The sequence below is a fragment of the Pelecanus crispus genome, chromosome 1 (assembly GCF_030463565.1).
Source record: "Pelecanus crispus isolate bPelCri1 chromosome 1, bPelCri1.pri, whole genome shotgun sequence".
Classification (NCBI taxonomy): domain Eukaryota; kingdom Metazoa; phylum Chordata; class Aves; order Pelecaniformes; family Pelecanidae; genus Pelecanus; species Pelecanus crispus.
The window spans coordinates 62,989,551-63,005,306 of record NC_134643.1 but is presented as its reverse complement, the minus strand read 5'-3'; the positions used below and the strand labels follow the sequence as shown (position 1 = coordinate 63,005,306).

Sequence of the window (15,756 nt, the reverse complement as noted above, 5' to 3'; positions counted from 1 at the left end):
ATGCTTCAAGAGTGTTGCATGTGCAAAATATTGTCGGATCGAGCCTTGCTTTGTTTGTATTTGGATGTGACTAGTTTGCCCTTAGCATAATTCTTGCCGGTACAGATGGAACAGTAGTTTTATAATATCATTTACAGACTTATGCTTATGACTGAGCTATGGATGTCTCAGTGCCTCTGAGAAGGTGTTTAGTTTAGTATTTGAATGTGTATTTCCATACTTCATCCTATGTATTCAATAGAAGTAATTTTCTGTGCTGCTTTGGGGTCATAGCAGAAATCTATGCGAGAGTTTGGAAGACAAACTATGTCCAAATCTTTAGCCGAAGAGAATCTCTAAACTTTCAGTATGGGTATCATTAATTATTCTTGCTTTGCTTTAAAAATTCAGGAAGTTTGAGGGCAGTAGCTTATTTAAATGTGGCTAGGGATGCCAAAGATGTAACTGTTTTGATGCTGCTATCTTGCCTGGGCCAAGTGGCACTGATTTTTCTGTCTAGGTTGGGTAGGGAATGTTTCAGTGAATGTTCAGCCCTAACCCGGTTGTTTTCAGTTCTAGGAGGAGGTACTAGGTTATGTACCTGCTCTTTGCTGTCAATAAGATGCTCCATGGAAAGCATTTACCCTGGCCTGAAATTAGGGGCAGTTGGACAGCAGTGTTAGCTGGAAAGCGATGTACTTCAGCCAAAAGAAGCAAGCAGACTGCTGTCAATTTTCAACCTTTCATACAGAAATCAGACCAAAAAAGAAGAGAAATCAGACAAAAAAAAGGAATATTTTTGACTTTTTTCTTTAAAACAAGAACAGGATTCCATCTTCAACTGGAATCTCACCATACTGCTGCCAATGCATACTTTCTCCTGAGCAAGACAACTTGTATCTCAAATAAGTGGAATGAATTACGTATATCAGCTTTAAGCAATGCTGTATTAGGGAATATTGTCTTTCTACTTTAGACCAATGTAATGAAAAATTAAATATTAATATGTCCTCAGAACTTTTCTCAAATATTTGTAATATAAGACAGTTAATTTAAGAGACAGTGAACAGAGGTAAAGTTTTTACATTTTGTTTTTGTTATCGTACAAGTAATTAGAATAGTCCAAGCAACATAAATTAAATGTTACCAAATAGGAAAACAGTTGCTAGATAGCAGTTGGGGAACTTTTAGTCTACAGAAGTCTTGGAAATGGGAGCTTCTGACATTTACAGGATTGTAAGATGGTAGTGATACAGGTGGCTGCTGAATGCATGCACCCAGCATTTGAAACGTCACTTGTTTGTCTCTGTAAGTCCAGTGGAAGAAGGGACAATTATTTTGTCTTCTCTTCTGGCAGAGTCTCCTCTGTGACTTGATCCCACACAGGCTTGTGAGAAATAGTTTCATTTGCCCTTCTGACACTTTGTGAGTGAAGGTGACCTTTATGGTTTTAAGTCTCCCAAGAGTCTTGGTTCCCATGATCTTCCCCACTTCTCTTCTGTCTAGATAGTCCCAGTGCTCACATACATTTTCAGGCCAGTAATCTCCCAAGAGAAGTGCCACCATGTCCCCTCTCTCAGTTTCTCTGTAGCCCCTGATAGGGAGAGGCAGAAATTGTGTTGATGTGGCTTCTTATTTTTAGTATTTTCTCCCGTCATTGTTCATCCTGTGGGAATACCAGAGGTCTCCCCTTCTGGGACAGGGTCTTTGTAGATTACCAAGGGCATTATAAATGCCTTCTGCCAAGTAGAGGTGACAGCTTAAGCCTGGTTCACATGTTTCCATGTGAATGATCTTCAGTCTCTGAAATGTCACACAAAAAAATGAAGGCTTTATACCATGCCTGCCTGCCTGCCTGCCTGCACGTTTCCCCCTCCCCATCTGTGCCCATTATTCTAGGCACTGTTGTCTTGCATTTTTGGCTAGATGCAACCCAGAGGTGACATCCCCTCTTGTAGATGCTAAGATCTGGTGGGTGCCTTGCCATGTGCTGCTCTGTCACTTGTAACCCTGCCTTTGCCATCACGGGTTCGGCACCTGGGGGACCTGGGGAGGAGATGCTGGTAAACACATAGATTGTTGGATGATGGCAGGAGTTTCAAAGGCTACCTGGCCTGGATGATGACCTGCAAGCTCTCAGTATGGTCCCAAACCATGCCTTTCCAAAGGGTGTTTTTAATTGGAAGGATCTACATTTTAAGTCATAGTCATCTAATGGATCAGGACTGTGGCAAAACCTTGGACTTTTTTACTGCACAGATACTAGAGGAAGGTTTGACTGAGGAGCCCTATGTTCTCATGCTCAGGGCAATGTAATTCATAGGTCAAATTCCTGCTCTTGGTACTACTGGGTCTAAATGGAGTTTTCTAGAAGTTGTGCATGGATGCTTCTGTTCCGAGATAATTTAAGGCCTGCACATTTAGTTTCCTTCTCTCTATGTATATATACACAGATGATTATTATGTTGATAAGCTTTCAATTCAGCAGGACTGTTTATCTTTCTCTCTTGAGAAACTGAAATTTGGTGCCTAGATAACATATTCTCCAGACTCGCTATTGAATTAATGAATAGTGATTCCACAGACTGTAACAAGACGGGCCAAGATTGCATTTTGGACAAATCATTCCTAGAGATGGAAAAAAGGTCTTTTTCCTACAGCTCTTGTATTGAAGTAACAAACTAACAATTCATTCAGTTGCTCACAGTCCCGGCTAAATTCAGGGGATTGCTGATTTTGCTGCAGTTGCAGTATTAACACCACTCTTTAATCATTAAAGGCATTAAATGCTGCTGTCAGCTGCTTTGCACACTTAGTGTGCATGAACGTGATCTTTTAATCAGTTCTTGGAGCCATGCATATGCAATACTTATCATTAGATTATAATTAACTGTAATTATGTATGGAGATCAGCCCAAGCCATAAAATGTAAATTTAGATATTTACTATGTTAATAAGAAGATTTGGTGAAGATAAAGGGCTTGATTTTTTTAATTTTTACTACCACAATAGTGTGACGGAGTCTTAGCAAAAGTGTGGTTAAAATTAGTACGGCTGCAGTTAATGTCCATATTATGGTTTTCTTACTGCAGATTGCTATAGATGAGATTCAGGCCCAAAAGGTCATGTCATTCACATAATGAAACACTGCCTCAGAGAAGCTGAGACAGTAGAAAACTGATTGCAGGAGCCCTGAGAGGTGAGTTTGTCCAAGGCAAGCCAGCAAGTGTTTTGAACTATATATAAACATTCCTGATATATTCACCAAAGGAGAATTTCGCAAAAGCTGTGAGTGGGATTTCTGCTGAGGAATGGGGAGTATTCCCCTTTATTTCGATGCTGCAGTTCAATTCCAGGCACAAGTATTTTCCAGGTGTGCGCAGAGGTGCCATATACAGCTGTGTCAGGGCATGCTGTTCCTGACACCGGTAAACAGGGAACAGAGTGCTGTGTTGAGCTGCTCTGTTGCTATGCTAACTCTGCAGTCTTCTTCTAAAGGCTTTATTGAAAAAACAAACCAATTAAGTAATATTGGGAATCATAAAAAAGATTTAATGGCTTTTGTGACTAAGGTTCTACTTTAGCATTTAGCTTTTGCTGGGGGGGCAGTTGCTTTTTTTTTTTTGCAACTTTTGTTTGTTTTTTTACATCTGGGAATCAAATCTTGCACATTGTGCAAATAATTTAATCTTTGTGGCTGTTAATGCTGCATATAAAATGTTGCTGTGTTGATACCTGCTGGCTAAGTGAAGCAGGAAGGGATACATTTATGCACGTTACTGTTTGCTGTATTTAATGGAAATGAAAAGTGAAGTAATAAATTAGGGAACACCACATTAGAATTATTCTTCTTCATTTTGGAACAAAGCATCAGTGCTTCAGGATCCTGGTTAATCACAGTCTAATGACCTGGATACACTGAAACATTCCCCTCTCTCTTTCCCCCTGCTTTGGTGTTTTAAATGGAAATGATGTGGTTTGCTGTTGACTGGAAGGGTCCATTTTAGAAAGTTTTCTTGTAATGGTGAGGAGGCTACAAAATGATTTTCAAAGCATCCCTGAACAGTTCCTGGTACAAGAGTATGGAGGGGGACAGACAGGGACGGGATGGACAGGAGCTCTGTAGTTAGAAAGGCTGCTGGATGTCTCACACCCTCACGTTAGTGTCTTCTTCCTAAAACTACTTCCAGACACTGGAGGCTGACATTACTCATGCAAAATCTTTTTAAAGTTTTAACTTTTTAAAACACTTTCTAAGTTAACTTTCAAAAAGGCACATTAGCACAAAAACGAAGGAATAGCAATACTTGGCTACGTGACTAAAAATGCTCGGAAGTTAATCAGGTATTTAAACATGTAAATGAAAATTATAGCCTCTAATAACATTACTGTCCTAATTGTGAAGAAAATCAAAACATTTAGCCAGTTTGTTTGCTAAGCATATGTCTGACTCCTGCCACAAGACTTGTGGAATCTCTCTTTGCTCAGGGGAAAAGCGACACGGCACGTTATTAGATAATTACCTTCAATTGAAAAATAGATATGAATCTATTATGTTTCCAGACTGGAATTGTATACAGTTTTCTGTGGTTCATGTTACTTGACATATCAATTATGATTGCATATCAGCCCTCTGTATTAAAACATTACTTGACTCTATTCTCTGGCTCTTGGCTTGAAGCCTGCAATATCGTCTCTGCAAGTGGTGCAGCTCAGAACTGTTGCTATAGGACACTTCTGTAGCTTCTGGTTACAAAACATGGCAAGCGGTGGTAAAAGCGTGCCCGACTCTGCTTAATGCCTTTGGATTCCCAGCAGGATCATCTCTTCTCTTCTTTTGGTTGTGTCTTAATTAAACCTTGACGAGACAAACCTCCCCTCGCTGCAATGCCTGGTGCGGGCATCTGATTGCCTGATGCTCGTTCCGTAGCTAGCAGAGGAAGCTGGGGCAGAGGAGTGTTCGGAGGGGATGATGTGGGCCGCGTGAGATTAGAAGGACAGGCAAGCTCTTGTTTTCCTCGTGACTATAGAGGGTGATCGGAGCCAAATGTCTTTTATGTAGACTTCTATGGCCATAAAGGTCTAACCTGAAACTGATGATCTCTGCGCCTGCTGGGGCTCAGATCCAGGTCTCTCCTGGAAACACTTTATCATCCAAAATGCCCCTCCGTCAGACCCTTGACAAAGCCTTTGGTTTGAAAACCTGCTGGTCTCTAACTGGGATGGCATAGCATATGTTGGTTTTCAGATCAGTCAAATATTCAGTTGCAATATGTGGAGCAAAATACAGTTTGTAGCAAGAGGTGCAGCGATGATTGTATGTGCGTCGTGTACTGCTGAGTGTCTGTTCTAGAGAAACCGAAAAGTTAGGCCAAAAACTTTAAAATCAGATGATTTAATCTTAGGTTCCTGTGTAATTCTGTAGTTAGGCTAAGAGAGGCTCAAACGTTGCCTCTCAGAGATGCTAATTATAGGAATCCATCCAACTCCTCTCTGATGATCAGAGAAGCAGGTACCTAGCGCTGCTGAAAATCATGTCACTTTGTTTCCTATGCTTGAATTTTTGTGCACCAAGCTAGAAGTTGTTGGATAACAGCTTTTATAAGAGGGGAACCAGAGAGCTTTTTTTTTTTTTAGTAACTTCCACAATAGGTAAAGGATTTAGCTCTTGGACAATTTCTAGGGAAGTAAAATTAGGAATTAAGACACAACACTGTCTAGAATCCCATGATCTGTCAGAGAATCTCTTCTTGCTCTAGGTATTCAATAGGTTACTGCTAACCAATGTTGCTAACCTGTATTAATTTCAATTTCCCCTTGCAGTAATGCGTAGAAATCCATTTGGGATGGACATTTGCTGCCGGAAAGGATCCAGAAGCCCACTCCAAGAACTGTATAATCCCACCCAGGTGAGTGTCTTGTGGCTATGATCAAACTTCCCAGCACAGTGCACAAATGCATTCTCTCTTGAAGGTATTTTGGTCTGTTTTTTCTCATTTATATGCAGTAGCTGCCTTCAGCTTGGAGAAGTGATCCTGGGACCTGCAGAGTTCAGCCATAAAGCTCTACAGTTTTTGCTAAGGGCCTGATTTTTAAAGGTTTTTAGTTGTCTAATGATGTGGACCCCTCTAAAATTTTTTCTTAGGTACCTAAAAGCCTTGAAAGAGTACCTTTTAGATCTCCTAGCTAGAAGCTGAGGCATCATAATTTAATCTGTCAATCAACACACAGAGTGGCAGGGTGGGGTGAGAGAATGCGACATGATATACGTGAAACAAGGAGTGCAGTAAGACTGTAAATTGCAATAATAATACATGCATATCATTTATACGGCTTTCAGGTAGCCAGCTGCCCTTTCTGGCCTGGTTCATTGCTTGTACACAGCAAACACAGTAGCTAATACTCTTCCTTACACTGTGTGCTATTTAACACCTGGTGGTCTTGATGGGAGCTTAGGATAATCTGAGCTAGAGTTCTTCTTATGACAAGCAGCGCAGGAAAGCTACGTGAAATTTCTGCTCCCATTTGCTCCTCTAGATCAGTTTATTCCCTACATGTGGGCTGAATTGGCACATTCAGGAGCAGCATTTCCTGTTGGCAGCCGAGAGGAAGTGCTGCCATTGAGAGAAAATGCCAGCTGACTATTAAACATATTTATTAAGGTTTAACAACCACCTATTATATATTTATCCATCAATGAATACATTGAGTTTTACTAAATTGGCTATTAAGGAAAGTGACTATCCCAATAAATCTAACTTGTTAGATTTAACAAGGCAGTAAATGGTTTAAATACTATTTGATTATGAAGACGCTTACTATATAGTGTGCAAAACTATAGTTTTGCACAAAATCCAAGTGATTTAAAGTATTTATATGAAGAATTGACAACAACCCAAAGATATGTGATATCTGTTGTGTAGTGCAGTAAAGCTTCATTTGCCTGATAGTGCTGTTTTTATGAACATAGGCTGACTTTCTAATTCAATTTGAATTCTGCGCATGGCTGGCAACATGAGTTTATCATACTAATATACTGGCCTTTATTGACCATTATGTGAGTTAGCATTGTGTAAATGGAAAGTGCATGTAAAAGCCCCGAAGAGGAACAATCCAGTGCTACAAAGGAAGAGTATTAGCATTTGCAGGTCGAATTTGAAGTCTCTTTGCAGATGCTCAAGAAGGGTGGGGAAGGGAAAAGAGGCTGGCCAACTAATTATTCTCTCTAGGGTCTGCTGTGTGTCAGTCAAAACCTCCTTGCCCTTTAACATCGATAAAGGCCATCCCATAAGAAACAAACATCCCCATCCATTGAGGGCTGTAATCCCAGAGCCCTTGCAAGCTTGGTCAACTGAAATTTCCTGAGCTTCCTGAAGCAGGGGACGCAGCTGGCAGCTCCTTCACTGCCTCTCCTTCCTTTCTGCGTGCCCTGACCAAGCAAACCATTAGCATCCCTTTCCGGGCTCACCCACGAGCCAGCCAGAAAAGTTGATGTTTGAGGAAGCACAGCAGTTCTTGCAGCTGATGTTGAACTAAGCAGATTATGTTTTTTATGCTGAACTGTTTCCATCAGCTTGCTGACATCCGTTCTTATCAAGTTTTTAGTTTTTCTTTTTTTCTTTGTTCTTAGTAATTGTTTGCTTTTTGGATGGGGCTTTGCATGCTGTACTCAGTCCTGGAGGGACTGACAGGTCCCAGGTCAGAAAATGGTAACAAGAAAAGGCAGTGAGTAGACGCTGCCATAGAAGACAACAGACTGGAGATGATCCCTAGAATACTTCTTCAAGTACGTGGGTCATCTTTCTTTTTCCATTTTTGCCCAAAGAAATGTCTTCTCACCTTTCTTAAGATGGTGGATGAGAGACTGGTCTGTATTTTGGCAGTAGGGTGATTGTTCCTCAAGAATTCACCAGCAGTTGTGAGGGTGGGGGACAGACATCAGACCGCTAATCTTTCTCTGCAGTTCCTTCCTGAATTGGTTGCAATCAGCCATTTGTAAATTCAAGTCAGACGTCAATATATAATAAATATGCAAGAAGACATTTTTGGCAAAAATCTCTCTCTTACTGATCTAGATAATTGAAAACATTGGTTAGATCTCTCACGCTTGACCGTCAGAACTTGTTGGACTCCTGGTGTGGTGAACCCCTGTTTTTCTCCTGGATGCCAATGGCTGTGTGTGCCATCACAGGAACTTGTCGGCACTCAGTTTAGCTGCCTCAGAGGAATGGTGGAGCTGATCTAGCAGATATTTGTAGTTCTCCTTGTAGTTCAAAGGAATCCGTGTAATTCAAACACCAGACATAGGCCGCTGAAAGATGCCCTGCAGCTATGGTTTTGGATTACTGCAAGCTAGGTGCAGTTGTGAGTTTTTAAAGGTAGGAAACTTTAAATATTTGATGTGTCCATATGCATGTTTTTTGCATGATTTAGTATAACAGGAGAACTCACCTATGGCTCACCATCCTCTGCTATAGAGTGCACTGTATATTGCAAATGCTTCAGGTTTCCTCGTGCTGGCAGCAGTGTGCAACCATGACTGCTGCTGTTCCTGAGAATGTCTCCAGGACCCCTGAGAGAGGTGGGCAAGGGAGGGGGCTGTATGGGGCTCCCTGCTTTGAGATGGTACCAAGGGCCCATATGTCCTCGCACGGAGTGTGCTCCTGACTGTTCCCTGTAAGGGGAGATGAGAGTTTGGACATAGATTGAAATAGGTGCCAGGTAGGGTCAATACTCAGATTTAAAATGTTGTAGTTGAATACAAATAAGGTTTTTCTGCTGTGTGTTCAGCATCAGGTTGCACTGCCCTCATAAACCCAGATGGAGACAGGCTGATTTACACCAGCTGAGAGTTTGACTACGGGTATTTACTGTGTTGACACATAACAGCCTCTCTGATCCTGTGCCGTTTTGTTTCCTTCTAAGGAGTTGTTTGAGTTGTTTGCAGACGCCATCATTTGTCTCTTGAATCTCTTTTGGCTTGGTAAATGATTGTGAAAAGGAAAGGAAGAGAGAAAAGAAGAAAAGAAAAAAGACAAGAGAAAAACCCATGAAAAACAGAAAGGAAGATTTGGCTTGAGTAAATTAACATGTAGCAATGATCTGGAGGTGACTGAATGAGTGGACTGGGGGCTCATAGGAGCTGAATGTCAGAATTGCAGTAAAATTTTCAGTGGACTGATCATAATTGTTCATACATTTGGTGGAGAAGGAGAGGGTGAATGGGTGGAGATAGCACTGAATCAGGGCCAGAGAAAGTGTCCATAACAAAGCCCATGTGTTATTTATGTCTTAGTTGAGTGTCTGGCCTTGTGATTATTGAAGAAGTAGGAACGCTTTTGCTCTTCTGTCTGTTGTAATAGAGCAGAATGTGGGAAGTGCATTTGTCTGTGGACAAAAGATTCCTTCTCTAGGGCTTTCACTGCAAGATTTTTCATGAACACTAATATACCATGAGGGAAAGAAAAGTCAATATAACTGAACTGGATTTACACTGAGTAAGTGGATTTCCAGGCTGTGGTTTCCGCATACATGACAGACAGAATGCAGCATGTCTTTGAGCCCCTATTATCTTTTTTTTTTTTCTTTCATTTTCAGGTAGAAGTTTAGTAATAAGGCGCGGAGGTACCTGTGGTAAATTTTGAGGGCTGGAATGGACCAGTTCTTTAATGAGTTTATTATAAAGCCAATTTGGATCGGTATTAAGCAGAACTATTTTCCTTCTGCCACATAGTTGTAAATGGAAAGAGAAAGAAGATTCAACACACAGCAAGTAGCAAAGGAAAAAATCTAGATGTAACTGAACACAGATGAAGAGCCTTGCAGGAATGTGACATAAGCTTGCATTGTATCTTGTGTGGGTTTGTTTTTTTTTTTCTATACGAAACCCCAGGAATTTAAGAATATGGGTAAAGAAATACTTGCAAGACATATTCTCAGAAGACAGCATATGCAACTGTGTATTGTAATTTGCGACTGAGTACAGCCCCACTGCTCCAAAAATAACAGATAATTGTGAATGTGCCCAGTGAGCTGGAGTCACCGGAAGTAAAGAATTGGGCAACGTCATACTTGCAGCTTATACACTTCAGTGGTTATTGATCTGTTTGGTGCAATGAAAGTTCTACTGAATTACAAGAAATTGCAAACCAAAATAAGCCAAATGTTAAACAAATGGGAATTAATTGCATCTTTAAAGTTAGAATTTGTCTTCTAGTTGTCAAGATTAACATTTAATTCTCATTTAATGCAGGCTGCATCATTGTCTGATCTATTTAGACTGCTGAGAGAAACACAGCAGAGACGCATTAGGATCCAAATCCAAGATGAGTTTCTTTCAGTTTCTAGTTTGACATTGCCTGACTTCAATTTGTGAGTCAACTTAACTCTTTCACTAAAGGTCACAAGGTTTGCCATTTGTTATTTGCCTTTTCAAACACGTTTCTTTCTGTTGAGGAGAGGTATTTCAAGGTGACTGCTTTTGGTGTAGCTGGAGCCAGGATGTCTGGTGATTTGATAAACCTGGTGAGTCAGAGCTGTGGACCTCACGTTGGCTTTGTGTTATGAAACTGTATTGGACTGTTTTGGAGCAGTCTTTCTGAAATGGCCCATTTCTTTTATTACTTCTGCTTTTTTCCTCCCATCCTTCCCACCAAGTGAAAGGAAGAAAGTGAGCTGTTGCCTTGCAGGCAGTGTTTATACATCGTCAGTCACCTCAGGCCGCAGATGCTCCTTTTTTAGAGCTCCGTGGCTCAGGCTGCCTGGATAGCACCAGCAAAAACATCAATCTAGTTCAGCCCACATCATTCAACTTTCATCTGGGTTGGTAACTTCCTATCTTCAGTTGATTTCTGCTCACTAGGATGACTCTGTGGACAACTGTACCGGTTCCTGGATGGAGGTTTGTGGTGAGCTTCATGGTCTGATCTCTGTGTATGCATCATCCACAGCACTTTGAACCAAAGGTTCAAATGCCTAAAACCTGGTATTTCTGCCCTTGGTGATCCTGAAGCACTGAGCACTGTGTAGTTTGTTTCTGTGTGCTACAGCTTCTTATTCTTAGAAATGCAAGAACCAAAGGGCCGTTGAGCCAGGATCAAAGGTCCAGTTCACCTGGTGTTTTGTCTTCGTCAGCAGGTGACCAGGACAGAGTACAAGAAGGACAGACAACTCATGATACTCTGCCAGTGCACAACAACCTGTCGGTCACGAGCTTCCTGAGCCAGGCATGTATCAGCTACATCATGCAAGAAGAGCCTGAATGCCAGACAATTGCTATTATGGGGGGAAAAATGCAGGTCTCCAAAGTTACTTGCCAATTTCAGTAAGACAAGAAGATTACACCAACACCAGTGCTATACACTACTTTTCTCCCTTTTTCACATATATATGTTCTGGATGCTGAATTTCCTCCCAGGGACAGCAATACAGATAACCTGATGTGAACTTTGGAGCATGAGAAACAGTGCAGCTTATCTAAAGAACAGTACATTAGAATTTATTGATGCTTTGCAACTGAGATGATAGTCATAAATACATGTGCGTCCTTCATGAGGGCAAGAAGTGGCCCAGAAGTTTTACCAATACTGAAAACATATGTTGTGTGATTGTTGCTGATCTTTGTAGGCAAATCTGCAGATAACAGCAGCATTGTAAGTGCAGCTCATAATCACAGTATTTGATCGATCATAGATTAAAAACTCCCTAATGGAAAAGATGTAGAATGGAGACATAGGGAAGAAAAGTCAATGTACAATGCCAAAATTTGGGTACATACTCCGGTTGGCAAACAACAACTTTATATCTAATTAGCCTCCCTTGCCACAGCAAAATGCCTACTGATGAAAGAGGAGCTAATTGATTTACTCCATGGATGACTTCTCATGCAAAGACATTACTTACTGTCGTACTTGGAAGTCATAAAACAGCAGCTGGCCTGGGATGAAATATTACATTAACCTTAGCAGAAAAATTGCACTAGTGAGAATGCTTTGTTATTAATTACTGATTACAAATGATAAGAGCCTGTTTTAGATGCTGGGGAAATGACTTGGGGAGGGAAGGGTTTCGGATACAGTGTGCTTCATAGATCATTCATTGTGACATGATGGATGCCTTTGTAAGTCAAGAGGAATTAATCAGACAAGTATGTACAGTAACTACCAGCACTCAAGGCCAGAATTATCCTCAGGACATGCTCATTCAAGTTACTGCAGTGTATTGGGATGAATTTTTGGGCACCTGTATTTAATAAAAGACTTGTTACCTTCATGAAATGAAAAAGTACAGCTGTCACTCAAAATAGTTCAGATTTCCCTGATAGAAAAGAAGCAGCAGAGTCACCTCTTTTTAATTTCTCCAGTCTTTGACTCACATTTTATTATTTTGAGAGCATATGAGTTTTACTATAAAGGCTTTCTGGAGACATAAAAGTATGAGAAGAAAGATTTAATAGTACAGGAGACATGGCCAAAACTGGAAGGGTTGTATGTGTTGGAGGGGAGAGAGGATAACACAGCTTTCAGAAGTGGATATCTGAATGCAATGTGTGGCCTCCCTGTTAGACAAGCACTTGGGCAGCTGGGTGGAGAGAAGACCTGGGCTCCAGCACTCTGACCTGGTGCCATTCAGCAGCTTTTTACATTTAATTCTCTCCAAATTGGGCCTCTGGTGACCTGGACCATGTTGGTTCAGTCAAATGCTTGCTCCGAACTGAGTAATGTTCAAATGGGGCACCTGCCTCTTTCTCTGCATTAAGTTCCTTTTTTTTCCTCTCCACTCGAAAGTTATGTACCAGAAAGCCTGGATAATCATACCTCAAAATGCAGGGGGATGGGGCAGTTTGGAGGATTAGGAAGCAATGGGCAGTGGGAGAATGTGAGTGTTTGCAAATAGGTGTAATGAGCAGAGATTCCTGCCGCCGGCTCCTGCAGAGGCAGAGTGCATCCTTTCTGTCGGCGCTTTAACAAGCACTCCGGCATCGCTGGCTGTGTAGCTGTATCCCAATGTTCTCAGCCTGGACCCTGTAAACTGTAGCCTCTCTTGTTTATTTCTGGTGCAAGTAGGTTTTGCGCAGCTTTCTCCATTGTGTGAACGGTAGCAACTGTGTTTATTTAAATGTCTGCCTTTTTTTTTTTTTTTCCCCTGTGGGTTTTTTTTGTTATCAAAGAGTTTCTTAACTCTATGCGGCAGAATCGTAGCCCACTTGCAACAGGGCCAGATGATCTCTTTAAATCCAGAGAACCCAGCTGCGACCTCTCTCTCCCTGAGGGACTGTAATGTATCCCAATAGACATAATTATGAAAATGAAAGAATAGAGACATAAAACCTATCCACTGGTACTTGTAATTCTCATTTACTATCTAACTTTAATATTAAGGGGGGGGGGGCAGGAGAAGCTGTTAAATTTGCAATTATTTGCAAGAGATTAGACTCCCCAAGTCCCATTTTTACAGACTTAACTGTATCTGATGTAGCACCTCAAGTCCTACAAACTGACCTGTAATATTCATTGGTATTGCATGTAATATTGATATGTATTCTTCATTCACTTTTTAGTTCTGTACAATATAAATTAACCTCAATAATGTAACCAACTGCATTTTACCAAAGCTTTTTTCAGTAAAGGTGCAATAATCTGCTTGTCTGTTTATGCAGAGAGATTCAGGAATGCTTCTCTGTAAATACCACAGACAAAGCAAGATTAAAATACTGCTCCTTGAAAGATGTGGCTGCAGAAGCCAGCATGCCTTTTGGGACTATTGTGCTAAGGAAATTCATGGTACTGTGGGGAGGCAGCCTGTAGAGTTTTTGTACAAGCGTGCGAATCGTTAAATCAAGCACAGATTACTTAAGGACACTTTCCAAGTAAGTTTTCTTTTTGCTGAAGTTTGTGGGGAGGTGTAAGGTGGGTCGAGTCGGGTCCTGCAGTCTAATCCGTACCGCTCGCTTAGCGTGCTGGAGAAGGACGCTTCCCCTCCCGTGGGGCTGCACCGCATGGTTATGGACAAGGCTGAGCAAAAAGGTCAGCTGGAAAATATAATAGAATAAGAGCCATGCTTGTTTAATATTTTGTGTGCTCGTCTGGTAGTCTAGTAAAACAAGGAGAAAATTGTGCCTTGTTCTGTCAATCTTGTTTGTCTGATATCATCAGACCCTCGTGACGGCAGTAATTAACAGGTCACTGAATCCAAAGTATGAACTGGAGGGGCCCGGGCTGTTGCTGCCAATGGTCAGGGCACTCTCCCAGAACCGGAGAACTGGGAGCCAAATCCCTGCAAGCAGAGGATACATGCCCCATGCACGGGAAACACCCGAACTGCTGGTTGTTGGAGTTGTTCTTATGTTTGCTTGTTTAATCATCAGACTGAAAGATTGGTTGTTTCAGTAATCATCACCTGGGCCAGCCACACTTAAACTGCTTTTATTTACTAGTTTTCAGACCTTCCTTCTTACTCATATGGAAGAGGTGTGGAAAGAAAAGGAAAAAAAGTATTTTCACAAGGTAATACCTATATAGCATTTGAACACAGCAAAACCAGTGTTTATATTGTGTATGTCTTTTTTTTCCCCCTCTATAAAAATAACACGGTAGCAATCATACTGGGGACACTCAAGTAGATCTTTGTTGCTCAACAGCAGTTGTATATCTTGGTGTGGATGGGGTCTTATGTTTGAACCGTCCCTACATTTGTGGGGCAATGGCAAAATGTGGGGTACAGAATGAAAACAAAATTTTCTTCCCTTCACACTGAGACTATTGTGTAGTTGCATTGGAGGGGGAGAATGGCTTTGTATTCTGTGTTTTCCAGCATGCTGTCAGTGTAGATGTTTCTGTCCATTCATAACCTTGGGAGAAAAATGAAACCTGATCTCTTGAAAATTGATGGCAAAACTCCTAAGCTCTGAAGAGGCCAAACTTCTAGTTAAAAGATCTGTTCCAGGGGACCAGAAGGGAGCTATAATTTCAATGGTTGTTTTATCTCTTTTTTTTCACCACTCCACGCATTCTATTGCACTAGAAAATGCTGAAGAGTGTAAGTCTGATGCTGAAAAGATTTTCTTTTTTTTTTTTTCTTTTCTGGTAGTGACATAGTAACTATAGCCAAACCAAAGAGAGTTGGCAAACTTACAGGGCACTGAAGTTTATATGTATTTCTGGTGCCTGGAAAATCCAGGAAGGAGTGTTCCTTTCTTTTCAATCTTAAATCGCATCTGAACAGTATTCTGAGTGTGGTTCCAGCACAGGGCTAAAAGCAAAACATTACATCCAGGCTTTAGAGGAACAGTAAAAAAATCACGATATTCCCACAGCCAGATTGCCTGGCTGCACAGCAAATTAGGAAACCTCTGTAGCTATCAAATTGATGCCCTAATATTAATCTTCTCTCATCTCCTTGTAAACGTGGGCTGTGTCTTAGATCATTTGAGACAAGCATCTGGGGATTAGTAAGGGGAAGTGAATATTAATTCAATTAGAGGACACAAGATGAACGTACAAGCTGGCACAGGGAATTGACATCAGGAGGTGAAGTAACAAAGACATCTCTAGCTGGGAGAGGACAGTTTCATCTATTCAAGTCAGGCTTGGCTTTTGCCTGGCATATATTTTACTTATGACATGGTAGTTGGAGGAGTTGTATTTACATAGCAATATAGTTAATGTCATATTTTGGGAACTGAGCCTTGATGTCAATAGATGGATGGAGGGCTGGAGAGCAGATGCACAGTGGTAGCTTTCAGTTCATTTTGATACATTAAATATTCATAATAAGCTC

At 41.1% G+C, this 15,756-nt stretch overlaps 1 protein-coding gene across 2 annotated transcripts in view; it reads left to right on the top strand.

Annotated features, from left to right (window-relative positions):
- Positions 1-15,756, top strand: part of CHST11 (carbohydrate sulfotransferase 11) — a 171,162-nt gene that overhangs the window by 68,114 nt on the left and 87,292 nt on the right. For both annotated transcript variants that reach the window (XM_075727606.1, XM_075727605.1), the window contains exon 2: positions 5,803-5,894. In XM_075727606.1, coding sequence (XP_075583721.1) covers positions 5,803-5,894 — 92 coding nt within the window. The remainder of the gene's footprint in view (positions 1-5,802; positions 5,895-15,756) is intronic.